The 17636-nt window shown below is 47.9% G+C and overlaps 1 protein-coding gene across 1 annotated transcript in view; it reads right to left on the reverse strand.

The window, feature by feature from the left end:
• LOC144754174 (E3 ubiquitin-protein ligase TRIM39-like) overlaps positions 1 to 16831 on the reverse strand; it is a 60005-nt gene extending 43174 nt beyond the window's left edge. The window contains exon 1 of the mRNA XM_078641755.1: positions 16418 to 16831. Within this exon, the coding sequence (XP_078497881.1) occupies positions 16418 to 16831 (414 nt within the window). The remainder of the gene's footprint in view (positions 1 to 16417) is intronic.
• Positions 16832 to 17636: the final 805 nt, after the last annotated feature.

The following is a 17636-nucleotide window of genomic DNA, read 5'->3' on the forward strand; positions in this document are numbered from 1 at the left end:
TGCCAAACCCTGCATTACTGCACTGCGTCTGCTGTGTTGAAGAGCATGTGAGCCTGTGTGCTACACCCTGCATTACTGCACTGCGTCTGCTGTGTTGAAGAGCATGTGAGCCTGTGTGCTACACCCTGCATTACTGCACTGCGTCTGCTGTGTTGAAGAGCATGTGAGCCTGTGTGCTACACCCTGCATTACTGCACTGCGTCTGCTGTGTTGAAGAGCATCTGAGCCTGTGTGCTACACCCTGCATTACTGCACTGCGTCTGCTGTGTTGAAGAGCATGTGAGCCTGTGTGCTACACCCTGCATTACTGCACTGCGTCTGCTGTGTTGAAGAGCATGTGAGCCTGTGTGCTACACCCTGCATTACTGCACTGCGTCTGCTGTGTTGAAGAGCATGTGAGCCTGTGTGCCAAACCCTGCATTACTGCACTGCATCTGCTGTGTTGAAGAGCATGTGAGCCTGTGTGCTACACCCTGCATTGCTGCACCTCTTTTGCAGTGTTTGATGAGCATGTGAGCCTGTGTGCTACACCCTGCATTGCTGCACCTCTTTTGCAGTGTTTGATGACCATGTGAGCCTGTGTGCTACACCCTGCATTGCTGCACCTCTTTTGCAGTGTTTGATGACCATGTGAGCCTGTGTGCTTAACCCTGCATTACTGCACCGCTTTTTTTGCATCAGAGGACCGTCTTATCCCGTGGGCTACATCCTGCATTGCAACAAGTCTCCTTCTGTGTCTGATGAGCCCGTGGGCTGCTCCCTTCATTAATGCACCTCTTCTGCTGTGTAACAGGACCATGTGGCTTGTGATCTCAGCGCTCTAACAGACACACGTCGTGCTCTTTTGCAGATTCTTATATAGGTCTCACAGAGTGTATTCACTTATAATCCCTAAACATCCACAAACTTACTTTGTGATTTTGGGTTGGATCCACAGGTTGCATAGTGGTCCCTCAATGCCCACCGACACATCTTGTGCTCTTCTGCAGCCTCTTCGATGAGGCCCATAGTGTACAACCTGTGATCCCTGAAAGTGGACATATGTACCTGTATCTTTTCTTGACAACCCTGGACACCCACATAACCACCATGTGCTTTTGGGCACCCTTCTCTATGGGATGCACAGGGTGACGTTTGATCCCATAACGCCCCAAAGCTTACTTTGTATCCTCCTAAAGATTTCACGAGGGAATTCACGTGTGGTCCCTAAACGCCCCTCTGTAGATTCTTCCTCTGTGGAACCTGCACACATACACTCCTTGTACAGGCCCATGATCCAACAGCATCCTCACACAAACCTGGAACTCATTATCAGCCGCGTCTGTGGACTCTCCGTGGTTTGCCTTTTGATTCCCTGAACATCTACAGACACACCCTGTTCTTTTCTGCAGCCCCCTCACACAGGTAGGGTGACCAGATGACTCCATGCCACGTGGACACAACTATTCCAATTCTCCGCTTTTGATTTAACATATCAGTGCATTCTGGGAGTTGTGGTCCCCTGTGATATGTGAAGGCAAAGTCCAGGAATGGGAAAGCGGTCTCCCAGTGACATGGAGCGATCTTGTCACCATATAAAAAGGGTGACTTGTGATGCCTAAACCCTCACGAACATAGCGTGTACTTGGAAGGGCGAGATTTTGATCGATACCTTATCACTATTGATCTAAACCCCGATCTGGTCGACTGAACCTTTGTTGCCTGTCATTGAAGGAAGAAAGTGCCTCTGCTACCAAGTTAGTACACCCAATAAAGGACCCCGCTCCAAAAGATCACAAACAACTTCTAGCTTTCAAAAGTTTATTGTAAGGATAGGATAAGCTGCAAATACAGACATCTCAGAATGAGATTCACGAGATACACAGGTCCAACTACATACATGTGCTCTCTGAAAGCCCTCAGACGAGCAACGGAAATTACCAGCACAAGTTCTAAGAATAATAAAGCTATCAGCATTGACGCATATTGAGATCTCTCCTTCATTTAAGTTGGAGGAAAACACACAGGTTAGGCTGTCCCTACCCTGCTCTAGATGGTATCCCTACTTAACCAAGTCTCAACCTAACAAAGGTGTCAGCAGTAAATGACCCCAAGGGAAGTCACTCACTCTTAGTCTCTTGGTGAAAACCTATAGTTCTCCAGTCATGACCCCTCTCTGCCTACCCATCCGCTCTCTAAAGGGTCCTCAGGCATCTGCTCTAACTCCACCCAGGGGTGCTGTCCCTAATACAAAATAGTCAACAACATTTGAGACGCCCCTCGTGAGACGCCCCTCACGTGGTGTAGCTTCTGGCTTTTTCCATGCTGCTTTGTATTGGGCCTCATACGTTGGAGTTGACCTTGCTTCTCAGACTCTTCTCCGGCCCGCTGATACCCCTTAAACATTCCAGAACCCTCCTCCATGTCTGGGCCGTCTACTGAACAGACCTCTATTCATATTATTTATAATCGGATCCTCCCTTCTCTCTTGCAGACAGACATCTGCAGCCAAGAACCCAACTCTCATAGACTTCCAAAAAGGTTCGCAACATTTCTCGGCCCAGACATGTACGTGTAAATCAATGTTAAAACATTTCAGGCCTACAGCATTTCTCATAATAATTATAGCATTCAACTTCTTCATTAATTAAAGCATGTTAATACTCTTATTCTATTATTCAGTAAACACATCTATAAATCATGGCCCATTAATGCAATGACCAAAACATTAGTTCAATCTATGTCGTGAAAAGAAACACCTTCTAGCTCTGGCCCTGAGGCCTACCACATTCTGCGTTTAACCACATGCCATCTTACATTTTAGCAGCTACACGACATGGATTCAGGAATAATCACATCTAATAAAATCATATAGTGTCACACATTTCTGTATTAGTTCCACTTCTACTTAAATCTCTACATTAGCTATACATTCAGAATATAATTGCAGATACTACTAGCACTCATGGCATTTCTCCTCATGATTTGTGCTTACTACAGGTAAGTGTGATGCACTCATACATTTAGGTCAGTTTGCGCTCTCTCAGTTCCCCCCTTTGATGACCTCTCGGGGTCATCACTAACATTTAAACTGCAGTTATTGCTAGCATAACTTGTCTCTGCGCTTCCAGAGCCCTCAGACTCCTGTACTGATTATCTTGTATGGCAGCCAATCTCTGCAGCTGCTCTCTTTGGGCCCTTTCTGACCTTCTTGCTCTGTACCATTTGAATACCCTCACCAATCCCCACAATATAATCCCACAGATCAATATTATGATGATAGGTTTTAGTATATACCACACAAAGCTTTTGCCTAAGGTGGAGATCCACCCTCCAACTTCACTCATTCCGTGGCCCACCTTTTCCCAGACATTTTCTCTACTCAAGTCTTCGATCTCCTTGTGAATATCAGTTATGTTCCTAATAACTTTCTCAAGGGGCTTCGAATTGTCTGGAATGTAAGTACAACATTCCTGGACCTTCAAAGCCTTACAGACTCCGCCCTCTTTTGCTAGTAGGACGTCTAACGCAAGACGGTTCTGAAGAACCATAGCCCTTATCGATTGCATCTCTCCCTCTACCAGCATTAAGGACTGAGCAGTGCTGGCAGACAACCTGTCGACGACTGTTGCCAGTCGTCTAATTTTAACATCATTAAGGATTAGTCCCAAAAGAGGGAACATAGCTCCAAAGACATCTCCAACCATTTCTGCATCTCCTATATCTCTCCTTCCCCTCGATGATGTCTTGCCCTCGATGATCTCTAAGTCTTGTGCATGATATATTTTGGGGAAGACAATTGCTAGGTAACATGATCCATACCAGTTGTCAGGTAGTCTCACGTAGGCATTTCTTCCACATACAAAATACACATTTGGAATCACTTGCATTCCCTTCAGGAAATCCTTAGTATAGTACTCTATATTGAAAGCATGTTCACAGCTGACTTCTCCCACGTATACATTTTCATAATACGTTTTGGCTCGGTGAAGACATAGCTTTCCTCTCTGCGTCTTATCTAAAGCTATTGGACCACTACTACCCTTTCTCTTGTGTGCCTTCTCTTCCTCGGTCCAATCTGTTTTCCATTGTCCTGATTTTTTCAAAATCTTTTGTCTCCTGTAACGATCATCCACCTGCCCTATGAACTTCTTCTCGACTTCTGACACTTTGCATGTCAGGTTATTCCTACGGGCATGTGAAGTATCTAAGGTAATCCAAGGAATGAAGAACTTGGCCAGTCTGTCTTCACTCTTCCAGTAGTCCCATTTGTTCATCTGCTTATAATTTGGGACTTCTGGCAACACTGAATCATAGTTGGAGAAATAGTATTCAAAACTATCTCTCTCATAAAATATAGTAAGCAATAAGCTACATGTAATGCCATATGTCAGCGGGAGGTGATGATATCTAATGCCTTCATCTACAGACGCCGGCAACTGCATGCAGACGTAACAGTCCTTAACCTCCATGGCATCCACGTATTCATATAAGAGTTTAGCATAAGCATTTGACCTAAAGTCTCCTTGGGACTCATCTACGTGTAACCTGCGGGCTTCTGCAGCTAATAACGCTTTCTCTTGAGTGTTTTCCCTTTTCTCACCAGCAACAGTGGGTGTAAGCGTTTCTACAGATTTCACATCAGTTACCTTCGCCTCTTCCTCATGTCCCTTTACATAAGAAATTGTTACTACTAAAGCTATTAATATTATCACTCCTACTATTAGTGTACCTATTATACATTTAGCTCTGCGGTTCTGGGTGCCGGCTTCCATTTCGTCAGACAATATAGCTCTCTCTTATCTTGGCACAAAGTTCTTTTCTTCTCGTTCCTTTACAGTCTCTTTTTACTCCTTTTGTCTTTAGAATCCACACAACTGGAAGCTGACAACCTTTTTCGCAAAAGTCCTTTAACAGTTCAATAAAGACAACCCTAGCCCTTCTCCATCAACTCAAGGGAAGTTCCCTAATATTCTCTGCTTCCTGGGCGCTAGGTAATCTTCTTTTTTTTTTTTCTGCTCGCTTTATTTACAAAGTCCTTTAAGCATCTACTATCAAGTTTGTGCCTGCAGCTTCGATAGCAAAGTTCAGTATTTCCAAACGAAGATTGTGCTCTTCATGGGCTGTTATCGTTGTACCAAAGTCGGGGAATTGCAATTCTGAAAGAAACATATGTTTTAACTTGCTGAGGCGGGGAGGTCTGGGGAGCATGAATGTTAGTGACCCTTCTTGTTCGACTCCGGGTACCAACAGTCGTATTTCCACGGTGACGATGGGCTCAGAACTGGACACCACCACCGCTCGAATCCTCCCTGTCTCCTGTTTCAAAGACATTTGTCGCCAGATATGTCCACTCAGGTGTGGAGTATCTTCTGCTAGGCACACGCACTCTTCTTGACCTTCTTCGGTCCGGTGCTTCAGCGCCCTGAGCACCTTCTTCCGGGTCTGAGTCTTCTGATATCGGAGGAAGGGTTATCCCTGGAGTTGACCTCAGGCTAGAGCTCCTTCTTTGCGGCCAATTAGCTTCTCCACGTGCCCTTCTACTCCTTCTTCTTCTTGTCTGTTCTCGCTCTCTGTCAGACCTGTCAGTGTCTGACTCGTACTCCCAGCTACTTTCTCCTTCTGTAGCGTCGTCTGTTTCGCTGTTGTACTGACCGTCCTCAGCTTGGTCAGACTCGTTCCCTGCTTCCGCTGGCACCTCTACAGCTTGGCTAGCCCCCTCTATGGCTTCTCGGTCCTCTGCTGGACGTCTATCCGAGAGAGGAGCTGTTTCTCCCCGAGGTGCTGGAACCCTTCGCGTATGTGACGCGTGGATCCAATTGGGCAGGCCTCCCACCTTCACAGCCGTATTCGCGATCAGGATGATCTGGAAGGGCCCACGCCAACGAACATCCAAGCAGCTTCTTCTCACATGTTTTTTCACCAGGACCCAGTCCCCAGGGTACAGGTCATGGCACGGGCCCTGGCACGATGGAACCTCGGCAGCCTGCACCTGAAGGGACACAGAATGAATGGCGTCAGACAGCCCCTTACAATAGTCCAGGATCATATCATCTGTGATATTTAACAGTGCAGTAGTTGGGACAGATGGCAGCCTCATTGCTCTCCCCATTAACACCTCATGTGGTGACAACCCCGTTCTTCTGTCTGGGGTACTACGAAGGCTCATGAGGACCAATGGCAGGGCGTCAGGCCAACTCAGGGTCGTTGAGGAACACACTTTTGCAATTCTGGCTTTGATCGTGCCATTGATCTGCTCCACAATTCCTGAGGCTTCTGGTCGGTAACTGCAATGCAATTTCTGATCTATGTTCAGAGCCGCACAAATCATCTTCACAAGCTCGCTGTTGAAATGCGTTCCCCTATCTGATTCCAAAGAGGCCGGCACCCCGAAGCGCGGAATGAGTTCCCTAAGCAGTAACTTGGCCACTGTGAGGGTGTCGCACCTACGTGTAGGGTATGCCTCAACCCATCTGGAGAATACACAAACAACCACCAGGACATAGCGGAGGCGGTTGCACCTCGGCATTTCAATGAAATCTATCTGCATTCGATTGAATGGACCTCCAGACCTTCCTATGTGACTCAGTGCAACTGGTGTTCTTTTCCCTACGTTCAGCTGCTGACAGGTCACACAACGCTGGCACACTGCTTCTGCTGCTATTCTAAACTTAGGATTGTACCAAGTCTGTCTAAACACTCTCAGCATAGCGTCTCTCCCTAGGTGTACGGGACCATGTATGTGTCTGGCCATTGGGCTCACCATCTCATTGGGCAACACTGCTCTGCCATCCGCTGAGACCCAAAAATGGGACTCACCCACTACACATCCTGCCTTTTCCCATGTTTCTTTTTCAAAATCAGGAGCATTTTCTTGCATGTTTGCCAGTTCGTCCCAAGTATCAACAGTTTCCAATATCATAGCTAATTCAGTCCTTACATTTATTCCACCCACTTCCACCTCTGTGAAAGAGTACCCTTGTTCTGCGCAATACCGCGCGACTTCGTCGGCATATCTATTGCCTTTCGAGACGAAGTCGTCATTTCTGGTATGTGCGGTGCACTTTACAACTGCGATACCTGCTGGACATTGCAATGCCTCTAACAACAGGCGCACAAACTCTCCATTGCGAATGGGAGAGCCTGAAGAGGTCATGAACCCTCTTTGAGACCATAACTGCCCGTAATCATGAACCACCCCATAACCATATTGGCTGTCGGTGTATATGGTGACTCGAATTTGATTGCTTGCCAAGCAAGCACGTGTCAAGGCAATAATCTCGGCTACCTGAGCGGAGTGTACTCCTTCCAGGCACCCAGCTTCTACAACTCCAGTAATTGTACAAACAGCGTAAGCTGCTCTCAACTGCCCAACTTCGTCTCTTACACATGAACCATCGACAAAGAAAATTTCGTCTGGGTCGGTCAGTGGCTCATCTACGATGTCGGGTCTGGGTTTGGTGCATAGTTCAGTCACATCGAGGCAGTCATGGTCTGTACATTCATCATCATCCTCGATATCATTTGGGAGTGGCATCAAGGTGGCAGGGTTCAAAACAGAGCATCTCCTGAGGGTCACATTCTCCGCAGCAAGAATAACTTGCTCATAGCGCGTGAGCCTGCTGTTGGTCAGATGCTGTGTTTTGGTCCTGGTCATCAACAGTTCAACAGAATGGGGCACGCACACCTCTAACGGGTGCCCCATGACGATATTTTCACATCTCTCAATGCTGACACCCGTTGCAGCAACGGATTTGAGACATCCGGGCAACGCTGCGGCTACTGGGTCTAAAGTAGCCGAGAAATAAGCAACTGGTCTACGGGCATTCCCATGGATTTGGACTAACACAGACAACGCGCAACCTTCTCTCTCACAACAGTAAAGCAAAAATGGTTTATTGTAATCAGGCATTCCCAATGCCGGAGCACGACACAGGTCCTCTCGCAGCTGTAGGAATGCCATCAAACAGTCTTTGTCCCATGGTACCGGATCGCTCACCTCCTTATGCGTCAGTTTTTGCAAGGGCTTTGCTTTCAGTGAAAAGTTCGCGATCCACTGTCGGCAATAACCCACCATCCCTAGGAACATCCTGACCTCTCTCTGTGTCTTAGGCGCATTCATTTTCATGATCGCCTCTATCCTGTCTGGTGACACCTTTCGTTTGCCTTTCTCTATTCTGTGTCCCAAGTACTGCACTTCTGTCAGGCAGTACTGCAACTTTCCCGGGGACACCTTGTGCCCATTGGCAGCTAGGTGGTTTAACAAAGCAATGGAGTCCTCCCTGCAAGCTTCTTCTGTTTCTGACGCCACGAGGAGGTCGTCTATGTACTGGACCAGAACTGACTTCTGGGGCAGCACTAGACTTTCAAGATTTTTCTTCAAAAGCTGGTTAAAGATCGATGGGCTCTCTGTATACCCCTGAGGAATACGACACCATGTTAGGACGCGACCTTCCAGCTTAAATGCGAAAAGAAAATGGCTTTCTTCGTCCAAAGGGATCGAAAAGAAAGCCTGACAAAGATCAATCACAGTGAACCACTCAGCTTGGAATGGAATCTGAAACAGTATCACTGATGGATTCGGTACCACTGGACAACACGAAACGACTATGTTATTAATCTTTCGAAGGTCCTGTACTATCCGGAATTTCCCATTTGGTTTCTGCAGACCCATAATCGGGGAGTTGCATGGACTACCCACGATTTCTTTCAGTATTCCCTGTTTAATCATGGACTCGATCACGGGTTTTATGCCTGCAATCGTTTCTGGAGTCAATTTATATTGGGGTGTTCTTGGGAACTCAGCATGCGGTTTCACTACAATTTTCACTGGGTCCACCCCTTTGACCAATCCAATCTCTTCCCCAGTGAAGTCCCATACTTCTGGTGCCACTGTCTCTCTCAAGTCCCAGGGGAGCTCATCTACTGTTAAAGTAGGGTACAGCTCCACGCATATTCTTGAGTTTGCAACTTTGAAGTCTGCGTCATCATCATTGGTCAATACCTCCACTCCCTGAGGTGTACAGTATATTGTACAATTCAATTTACACAACAGGTCTCTGCCTAGCAGACACACAGGACTTGAATCGCAAACCACAAACTGGTGCTCATCGCTGTACTTCCCTATTTTCACCTGTACCGGTTCTGTCAATTGGCTGGTTATTCTCCTGTTTGCGACCCCCACCACTTGTATGGTCTCTCCAGACATGGGCAGGTCTGGAACTGCAGCTGATCTGATCGTGGATCTAGTGGCTCCTGTGTCCACCAGAAATGTCGTGGGGCACCCTGCTACTTCTGCTTCGACATAGGGTCCCCTCTGGTCCACCTCCAAGGCTGCCCCGAGGGTGCAGTCTTCTCTTTCCACTCTCTGTCCGGTTAATGGGTCCACATAATAGCACTCTTCTCCTTCTACAAACAGGGGCATCTGTCTATAGGTCTTACCCATATTCCCTACTCGGGGAGGTTGCGGGAACTGGGCTCGGGGAGGAGCCCCCCCCCCTTTGAGCACCTTTCCCTGGTATGGCGTCACCCCTCTCGTAGGCGCTCTCTGGACCTCTTCCTCCTCTTCCTCTTGTTCTCCTATCTCTACATTGTAGGGACACTCGCGTTTCCAATGCCCCACCTCGTTACACTGGTGGCACCTAGTCGTTTTCTTCAGGGCAGCTATGTCTATTCTGGGTCTAAAGGTGGAACTCTCCTCATTGCCCTTGTTCTGACTGTACTGCTTCTTTCCTCCTGTACCTGTTCCTTGCTGCTGTTGCTGCTGTCCCCCCTTCCCTGCTGCCTGCATCTGTACCACCATCAATTTTTCTTTTAGTTTCTTAGCCTTGGAGTCTATCTCATCACAGCAGTACCTAGCATATCTCAGTATTTCGTCTAGGGGTCTATTTTGCCAACAAATCAAGTGTTGCTGAATCATTAAACTAATATCCGGTCTCAGTCCCAGGACGAACTTGGACACAAATTGCCCTATGTCTTTTGGATCCATTACATCCAAGCCGCTATACTGTTTAAACGCCTTCAGCAATCTCTCATAATATTCGTGGACTGTCTCTTTGGGTTCCTGTCTGGTTCGGTCTATTTTGACCCAATCTATATCTTGCATTGGCACTTTCTCTTTCAGCCAAGTCATCACTCTCTCGAATTTTGCCATCACAATCTCGGACGGCCCATTAGTTTTAGCATCTCTCTCCGGCTCCGTTGTGGGCCACTCAGCGCTAACCTTGCATGCTGTCCACAGATCTCCTGGTACTACAATGTCAAACAGCGTGTTCAGATCTATCCATAGGACCTTTGAGATTTTTACAAATCTCTCAACTTGCTTGTACCACTCCACTGGGCTTTCCCGCAATTTGGGGAAGGAGGTGGTAAAAGCAGCTAAATCTCCCCTACTCCAAGGGACATGTACATAATTCCCATTTGCGACCTCACGCAAAGGGTATGCTTCTATTCCCTGCAGCCTTCCTGGTGTCGTACCAAGCGTGCTTCTCCTGACGGTCCCTTTCTTGGACCACCTCTCTTCCCACTTATCTAGTGCCCTCCATGTCCTTATTCCAGTGATCAGTTCCCTTATGTGCGTTTTCAGCCCGATCGTTCTCCTCTCATCTAGGTCTCGATCTGTATAATGTAGCCTGTGGTTACCCTGTAATGCTTTCGTTCTTGACAGGTCCACCATATATTTGCCTGCTAGTTCGACTAACTTCTCATGGATTGCTCTCGCTTTTCGAGTGATGTCCTTTGCCATATACAGTATTTCATCTTGCTCATACATTTCCATTCTTTCTAAAGGCAGGGTACCATCTACCATGTCATCCAGGTCTGACCTTAAGCTGGCGACATCGAGTCTCTTAGCTTTTATCTCAGCTCGCAATATGTCTTTCGAAGGGGGCTCACTGGTCTCCCTACCATCCCAACTCCGAGCTCTACGTTTGGGCTCGGGAGAGTTAATGAGTGCTCTCCCTTGCTCCCATCTCTCCAGGTCCCATGCTCGGCCATCCGATCTTGGAAGGTGATGGAACACGGGCCTGTTACCCCCACTCTCTCCTGCTTCTCTCCTTTCACCGTACGCCTCTCTGTTATTTTCCCTCTGGTCGCTACTCTCCCTTTGCCTAGTATCGCTCAGTATCCGATACGATCCTTCCTGGTTCCCCATATTCCCTGGGCTGCGCTCGTTTCCGTCATCACAGGGACTATGGTGCGACCTCTCACAACTCCCATTCAGTTCTCTGGTGCCGGGCACACAGTGGGTACACTTAAAGCTGTTTCTGTACTCTTGCGTTCTCCTCTCCCCTTCACTGAGTATTGGGCGCGCCACCCCTCCACTCCCGGGGCCCCCGTTTTCCAGGTCCGTTCTATCTCCACTCCGGGCCCAATGGGTGACTCCCCTACTATCTCTCTCTCTCCAGTCCCACTCCGGGCTGCTCTCCCCAGCCCCGCAGTGAGTCCGAGCTCTGCTGTCCTGACTTTCCCTTTCAGCTTCTGCAGCTATGATGCTCTTGTGAGCCTCCACTGCCTCATCCCACTTCTTCATGTACTCATTTAGCTCTTGAAAGGATTTTCGTCCAGATCCCCTCAGATCCACTGGCCATCTAGGGCCCCCGGGATCCCCTCCTGGATCCCCTGCTGTGTGCATCGGGGTGCTCCACTCTCTGGGTATCGGCATCTGACTTGGGGAATTGATCGTATCGTTCCTCCTTGCCGTCTCTGCTCTTTCTCCGTCCTTCCGTACCCGTTCTTCCCCTCTTGCTCTCTCTGGGTCATATATCGATACTATAGGACCTATGGTAACAGGTACCTGCAGTGCAGCTGGTAATCCGTAGGATGTGGCGCACTCCGTTTCCGGCGCTCTTTGTACCACAAACCTCCCGACTACCTGTTGCACCTGACTAGGCTGGGACAGCTCTTTCTTTGCCTCAGGATCCCACTCTGAACTGGGAAGCGGTCCATGCTCTCCTGCATTGCCCCCCTTTTCTCTTTCACTATGCTCGACCTCTCCCCCTGCTCTATTATACGGGGGTGGCCTGTCTGTCAATAATCTGTTTATCAGGCTGTCCTCTGTTTCGCTCTCATCATCTTCTTCTAGGGGGCTTTTATTTCCGGGCACCTCTAACACTGGGTACAGTTTATTTACTTCCATGTTATGCACTCTCCATCTTTTAGCATCCGCATCCCACCTGGCATCCTGCACTGCCCTTACCGATCGTTTCACCCTTTCTTGTCGTCTGTTCATATTTTTTTCATGCGCTGCCCTAATCCATGCATCAAGGGCTTCAAACTGGGTCGGTCTAGGCAAGGGTCTCATTGAGGTCATGACTGATTTTAATCGATGTAACACCTCTAATCTGAACGTCCCGTACTTCGGGAACGTCAGTTCCTCATTTCCTTCCGTAATCTTACTCCACTCTGATATCCAAAGGATCGTATGCAGCCCAACATTCACTGCCATGTAACGAGCCGGCGTACCCTCCGGCGGGGCTTCTTCCCCTTCATCCGATCCCCGCTTCTCTTTTTTAAACGCCGACCTCAACCATTTAAAACACTTCATAATTATGCGCACAATATCCAGCCTCGCTACTCTGTTTACTTCCTGATGACAATCCACCAATCCTGTCGCGGCTTTGCTAACTTGGCCTATCGCAGCGCGGTCTTTCTCCGGTCGGCCAATCCCAGCTCGCCACTTTCTGACGTCTTTGCTAGCTGGCCTATCACAGCACGGTCTTTCTCCGGTCAGCCAATCACTGCGCGACACTTCCTGACGTCACTTTTCTCCGCTTCGCAGCAGCACCCCTCCTTTCTCAACTCGTCTCCCGGTCATGCATGCGTCCCATTCATACACCGAAAAATGACTACTTCCGACCAAGCGGTCACTTCCCTCGACTGTACGTCCACAGTCTATATGTAATTGTCAACACAACTGACGAAATGTCTATCGTCTCTCTGATAGGTTGCTTACACACACAGTAACCTCCGACCAGCGTCCGTTACTCACGCACTCACTCTTACGTTCCCCCTATCTCGGTCTTTCGGGTGATCAATGGTACCTCATGACCCCCTTCACACTATTTGACAATTACTCTGGGTGTCCGATACACCCGAACCACTTAAGCTCTCCTTGAACTTAAGATTTCCACCGGTTGCGCGCGCTCACAACCTGTTCCACAGTCACTCTACAGACATTCAACTCCGCCAGACATTACAACATAGATACAATACAAAAACACCGCAATCTAACACGCATGACCCTTTATACTCACTCTCGACCGATACTGCTGCTTTTTCTGTCTCACGTCATCCGGATCTTCTTCGGCGGGCGGTTCTTCCGATCATCGATCTCTAGGGGCCTTGGGGTAAGCTAACCTGGCCTAGGTCACCGTCCTCAAGAAGGCAACCATCCTCTGCTACCAACTGGAAGGGCGAGATTTTGATCGATACCTTATCACTATTGATCTAAACCCCGATCTGGTCGACTGAACCTTTGTTGCCTGTCATTGAAGGAAGAAAGTGCCTCTGCTACCAAGTTAGTACACCCAATAAAGGACCCCGCTCCAAAAGATCACAAACAACTTCTAGCTTTCAAAAGTTTATTGTAAGGATAGGATAAGCTGCAAATACAGACATCTCAGAATGAGATTCACGAGATACACAGGTCCAACTACATACATGTGCTCTCTGAAAGCCCTCAGACGAGCAACGGAAATTACCAGCACAAGTTCTAAGAATAATAAAGCTATCAGCATTGACGCATATTGAGATCTCTCCTTCATTTAAGTTGGAGGAAAACACACAGGTTAGGCTGTCCCTACCCTGCTCTAGATGGTATCCCTACTTAACCAAGTCTCAACCTAACAAAGGTGTCAGCAGTAAATGACCCCAAGGGAAGTCACTCACTCTTAGTCTCTTGGTGAAAACCTATAGTTCTCCAGTCATGACCCCTCTCTGCCTACCCATCCGCTCTCTAAAGGGTCCTCAGGCATCTGCTCTAACTCCACCCAGGGGTGCTGTCCCTAATACAAAATAGTCAACAACATTTGAGACGCCCCTCGTGAGACGCCCCTCACGTGGTGTAGCTTCTGGCTTTTTCCATGCTGCTTTGTATTGGGCCTCATACGTTGGAGTTGACCTTGCTTCTCAGACTCTTCTCCGGCCCGCTGATACCCCTTAAACATTCCAGAACCCTCCTCCATGTCTGGGCCGTCTACTGAACAGACCTCTATTCATATTATTTATAATCGGATCCTCCCTTCTCTCTTGCAGACAGACATCTGCAGCCAAGAACCCAACTCTCATAGACTTCCAAAAAGGTTCGCAACATTTCTCGGCCCAGACATGTACGTGTAAATCAATGTTAAAACATTTCAGGCCTACAGCATTTCTCATAATAATTATAGCATTCAACTTCTTCATTAATTAAAGCATGTTAATACTCTTATTCTATTATTCAGTAAACACATCTATAAATCATGGCCCATTAATGCAATGACCAAAACATTAGTTCAATCTATGTCGTGAAAAGAAACACCTTCTAGCTCTGGCCCTGAGGCCTACCACATTCTGCGTTTAACCACATGCCATCTTACATTTTAGCAGCTACACGACATGGATTCAGGAATAATCACATCTAATAAAATCATATAGTGTCACACATTTCTGTATTAGTTCCACTTCTACTTAAATCTCTACATTAGCTATACATTCAGAATATAATTGCAGATACTACTAGCACTCATGGCATTTCTCCTCATGATTTGTGCTTACTACAGGTAAGTGTGATGCACTCATACATTTAGGTCAGTTTGCGCTCTCTCATACTCTTCCACTGCCCTATGATGTGGCTAATCAAGTGAATTTGAAATCTCTCCATTTTCACAGACATACCTTGTGCACTTCGCTTGCGGTTCCAGAACACCCACCCACCCACCATGTGCTCCTCTGCAGGTTTCTCAGTGGGGCTCACTGTGTGAGTTTGTGAACCCTGAATGCCCACAGACGCACCTTGTCCTATTTTCCAGCCCCTTCTATGAGGCTTGAACAACCGGTAATCCCTAAAATCCGACTTGAATACCTTTCATTCCCTTGTGGGACTCATTGTGTCTTCATTAGTGAATTCTGAACTCCCACCCACATACCTTGAGCTCTTCTGCAGGCTCCTCCTCTACACAGAATGACTTGTCACCTCTGATCACGTGCACACATAGTCCCAATATTGACGCAGCCACAGCCGACACGTGTTTCGTCGCGTTCCGCAACTTTCTCAAGGCTTCAAAAGAAATCTATAATTTTAATGTCAAAATCACGTGTCAGGAATGTTTCGTCCAACACGATGTAGCTGGATATAATAGTCCAGACGAACCGATCTGGTGTTTTCACGTCTGTGAAGGATTACTCTTAAATCTTTGTTGAAGTTCGAAAAAATGAAGTAGTTACTGGTTCCAGGTACGAGGAACTCAGATTTTAATACAATGTCACAGCGTATATCTTCGGTTATGCTCCTTAATAAGTCGAAGGGAATCTACATGGGTTTTGCTCAACGTTATATCAATGTCCAAACGGCGGGACTGCTACTAGCAGAAAGGGAACCAGCGTGGACCGAACTACAACTAACACTGGAGCCCAGGACTGAACTTGAAACATGGGCCGGAACTGAAATTTTGTCCCGCCGTTTGGACATCGATATAACTTTGAGCAAAACCGTGTAGATTCCCTTCGACTTATTAAGGAGCATAACCGAAGAGATACGCTGTGACATTGTATTAAAATCTGAGTTCCTCGTACCTGGAACCAGTAACTACTTAATTTTTTCGAACTTCAACAAAGATTTAAGAGTAATCCTTCACGGACGTAAAAACACCAGATCGGTTCGTCTGGACTATTAAATCCAGCTACATCGTGTTAGACGAAACATTACGGACACATGATTTTGACATTAAAATTACAGATTTCTTTTGAAGCCTTGAGAAAGTCGCGGAACGCGGCAAAACACGTGTCGGCTGTGGGTGCGTCAATATTGGGACTAAGAAACATCTGTCAAGAATATTGTTGGCTGAACAGATTTCACTGGAAGAATTTTTGTATTAAAAACTTTAACTGGTTGGGCTCAACCAGTCTTTAAAACATCTGTTGTTGTGCTCTGTCTAAATGTTAAAATTGATTAATATATAGGGGGGTTCCCGCTATATATAAGTGATTACTGTTGGGTGGCACAGTATAAAGACATTGAGCACACAGACAAAGAGAAGAGATTCGAATTGACTCCCTTGCAAACATAGCTGAGGTGCTGGCCATCTTAAATATACCACTGCCGCCACATTTACGTGCACACATAGCTCGTGCTCTCAGGCTGCCTCCTTGAGGGGGTTCACAGAGGGCTTTTTGATCCCTGAGTTTCCACAGACAAACCCTGTGATCTTCACTTGTAGTTGCAGAGAAACCACACACGTACCTTGTGCTCCTCTGCAGCCTCCTCTATAGGACTTGCTGAGTGAGTTTTATGGTCGTTTGACTCCCGGCAGACCAAACATATCATCCTCTGATCCTCTGCACAGAACAGCCTCAGTTTCTCTTCATGTTTCTCGCACAGATTCTCCTCTGGGGGCTTCACGGGGGGCAGATAAAGCTGTTTTAACATTTCCACCATGTTCCCCAGTTGCCTGTTGGGTCGGAGGTTTTTCCCAGAAGATATTTCCCTGCACTGTGGACAGGGGAAGTTTCCATCTCTTCCCTCCCAGCTCTGAGTGATGCAGGAGCGGCAGAAGTTGTGTCCACACTCTATGGACACCGGATCCTTAAAATATTCCAAACAGATGGAACAAGTGGCCTCTTCCGTGAGGCTCCCGAGCTGAGCTGCTGCCGCCATGATGCAGAAATGCAGGAAGTGAAGGTAAGTTTCATTTCTCTCTCTGTGTGCAGTGGGTGTGTCTGTGCGTCTGCCCCTCTCTGTGTGCAGTGGGTGTGTCTGTGCGTCTGCCCCTCTCTGTGTGCAGTGGGTGTGTCTGTGCGTCTGTCCCTCTCTGTGTGCAGTGGGTGTGTCTGTGCGTCTGTCCCTCTCTGTGTGCAGTGGGTGTGTCTGTGCGTCTGCCCCTCTCTGTGTGCAGTGGGTGTGTCTGTGCGTCTGTCCCTCTCTGTGTGCAGTGGGTGTGTCTGTGCGTCTGCCCCTCTCTGTGTGCAGTGGGTGTGTCTGTGCGTCTGTCCCTCTCTGTGTGCAGTGGGTGTGTCTGTGCGTCTGTCCCTCTCTGCGTGCAGTGGGTGTGTCTGTGCGTCTGTCCCTCTCTGTGTGCAGTGGGTGTGTCTGTGCGTCTGTCCCTCTCTGTGTGCAGTGGGTGTGTCTGTGCGTCTGCCCCTCTCTGTGTGCAGTGGGTGTGTCTGTGCGTCTGTCCCTCTCTGTGTGCAGTGGGTGTGTCTGTGCGTCTGTCCCTCTCTGCGTGCAGTGGGTGTGTCTGTGTGTCTGTCCCTCTCTGTGTGCAGTGGGTGTGTCTGTGCGTCTGTCCCTCTCTGAGTGCAGTGGGTGTGTCTGTGCGTCTGCCCCTTTCTGTGCAGTGGGTGTGTCTGTGCGTCTGTCCCTCTCTGCGTGCAGTGGGTGTGTCTGTGTGTCTGTCCCTCTCTGTGTGCAGTGGGTGTGTCTGTGCGTCTGTCCCTCTCTGTGTGCAGTGGGTGTGTCTGTG

The sequence above is a fragment of the Lissotriton helveticus genome, chromosome 5_1 (genome assembly GCF_964261635.1).
Source record: "Lissotriton helveticus chromosome 5_1, aLisHel1.1, whole genome shotgun sequence".
Lineage (NCBI taxonomy): Eukaryota > Metazoa > Chordata > Amphibia > Caudata > Salamandridae > Lissotriton > Lissotriton helveticus.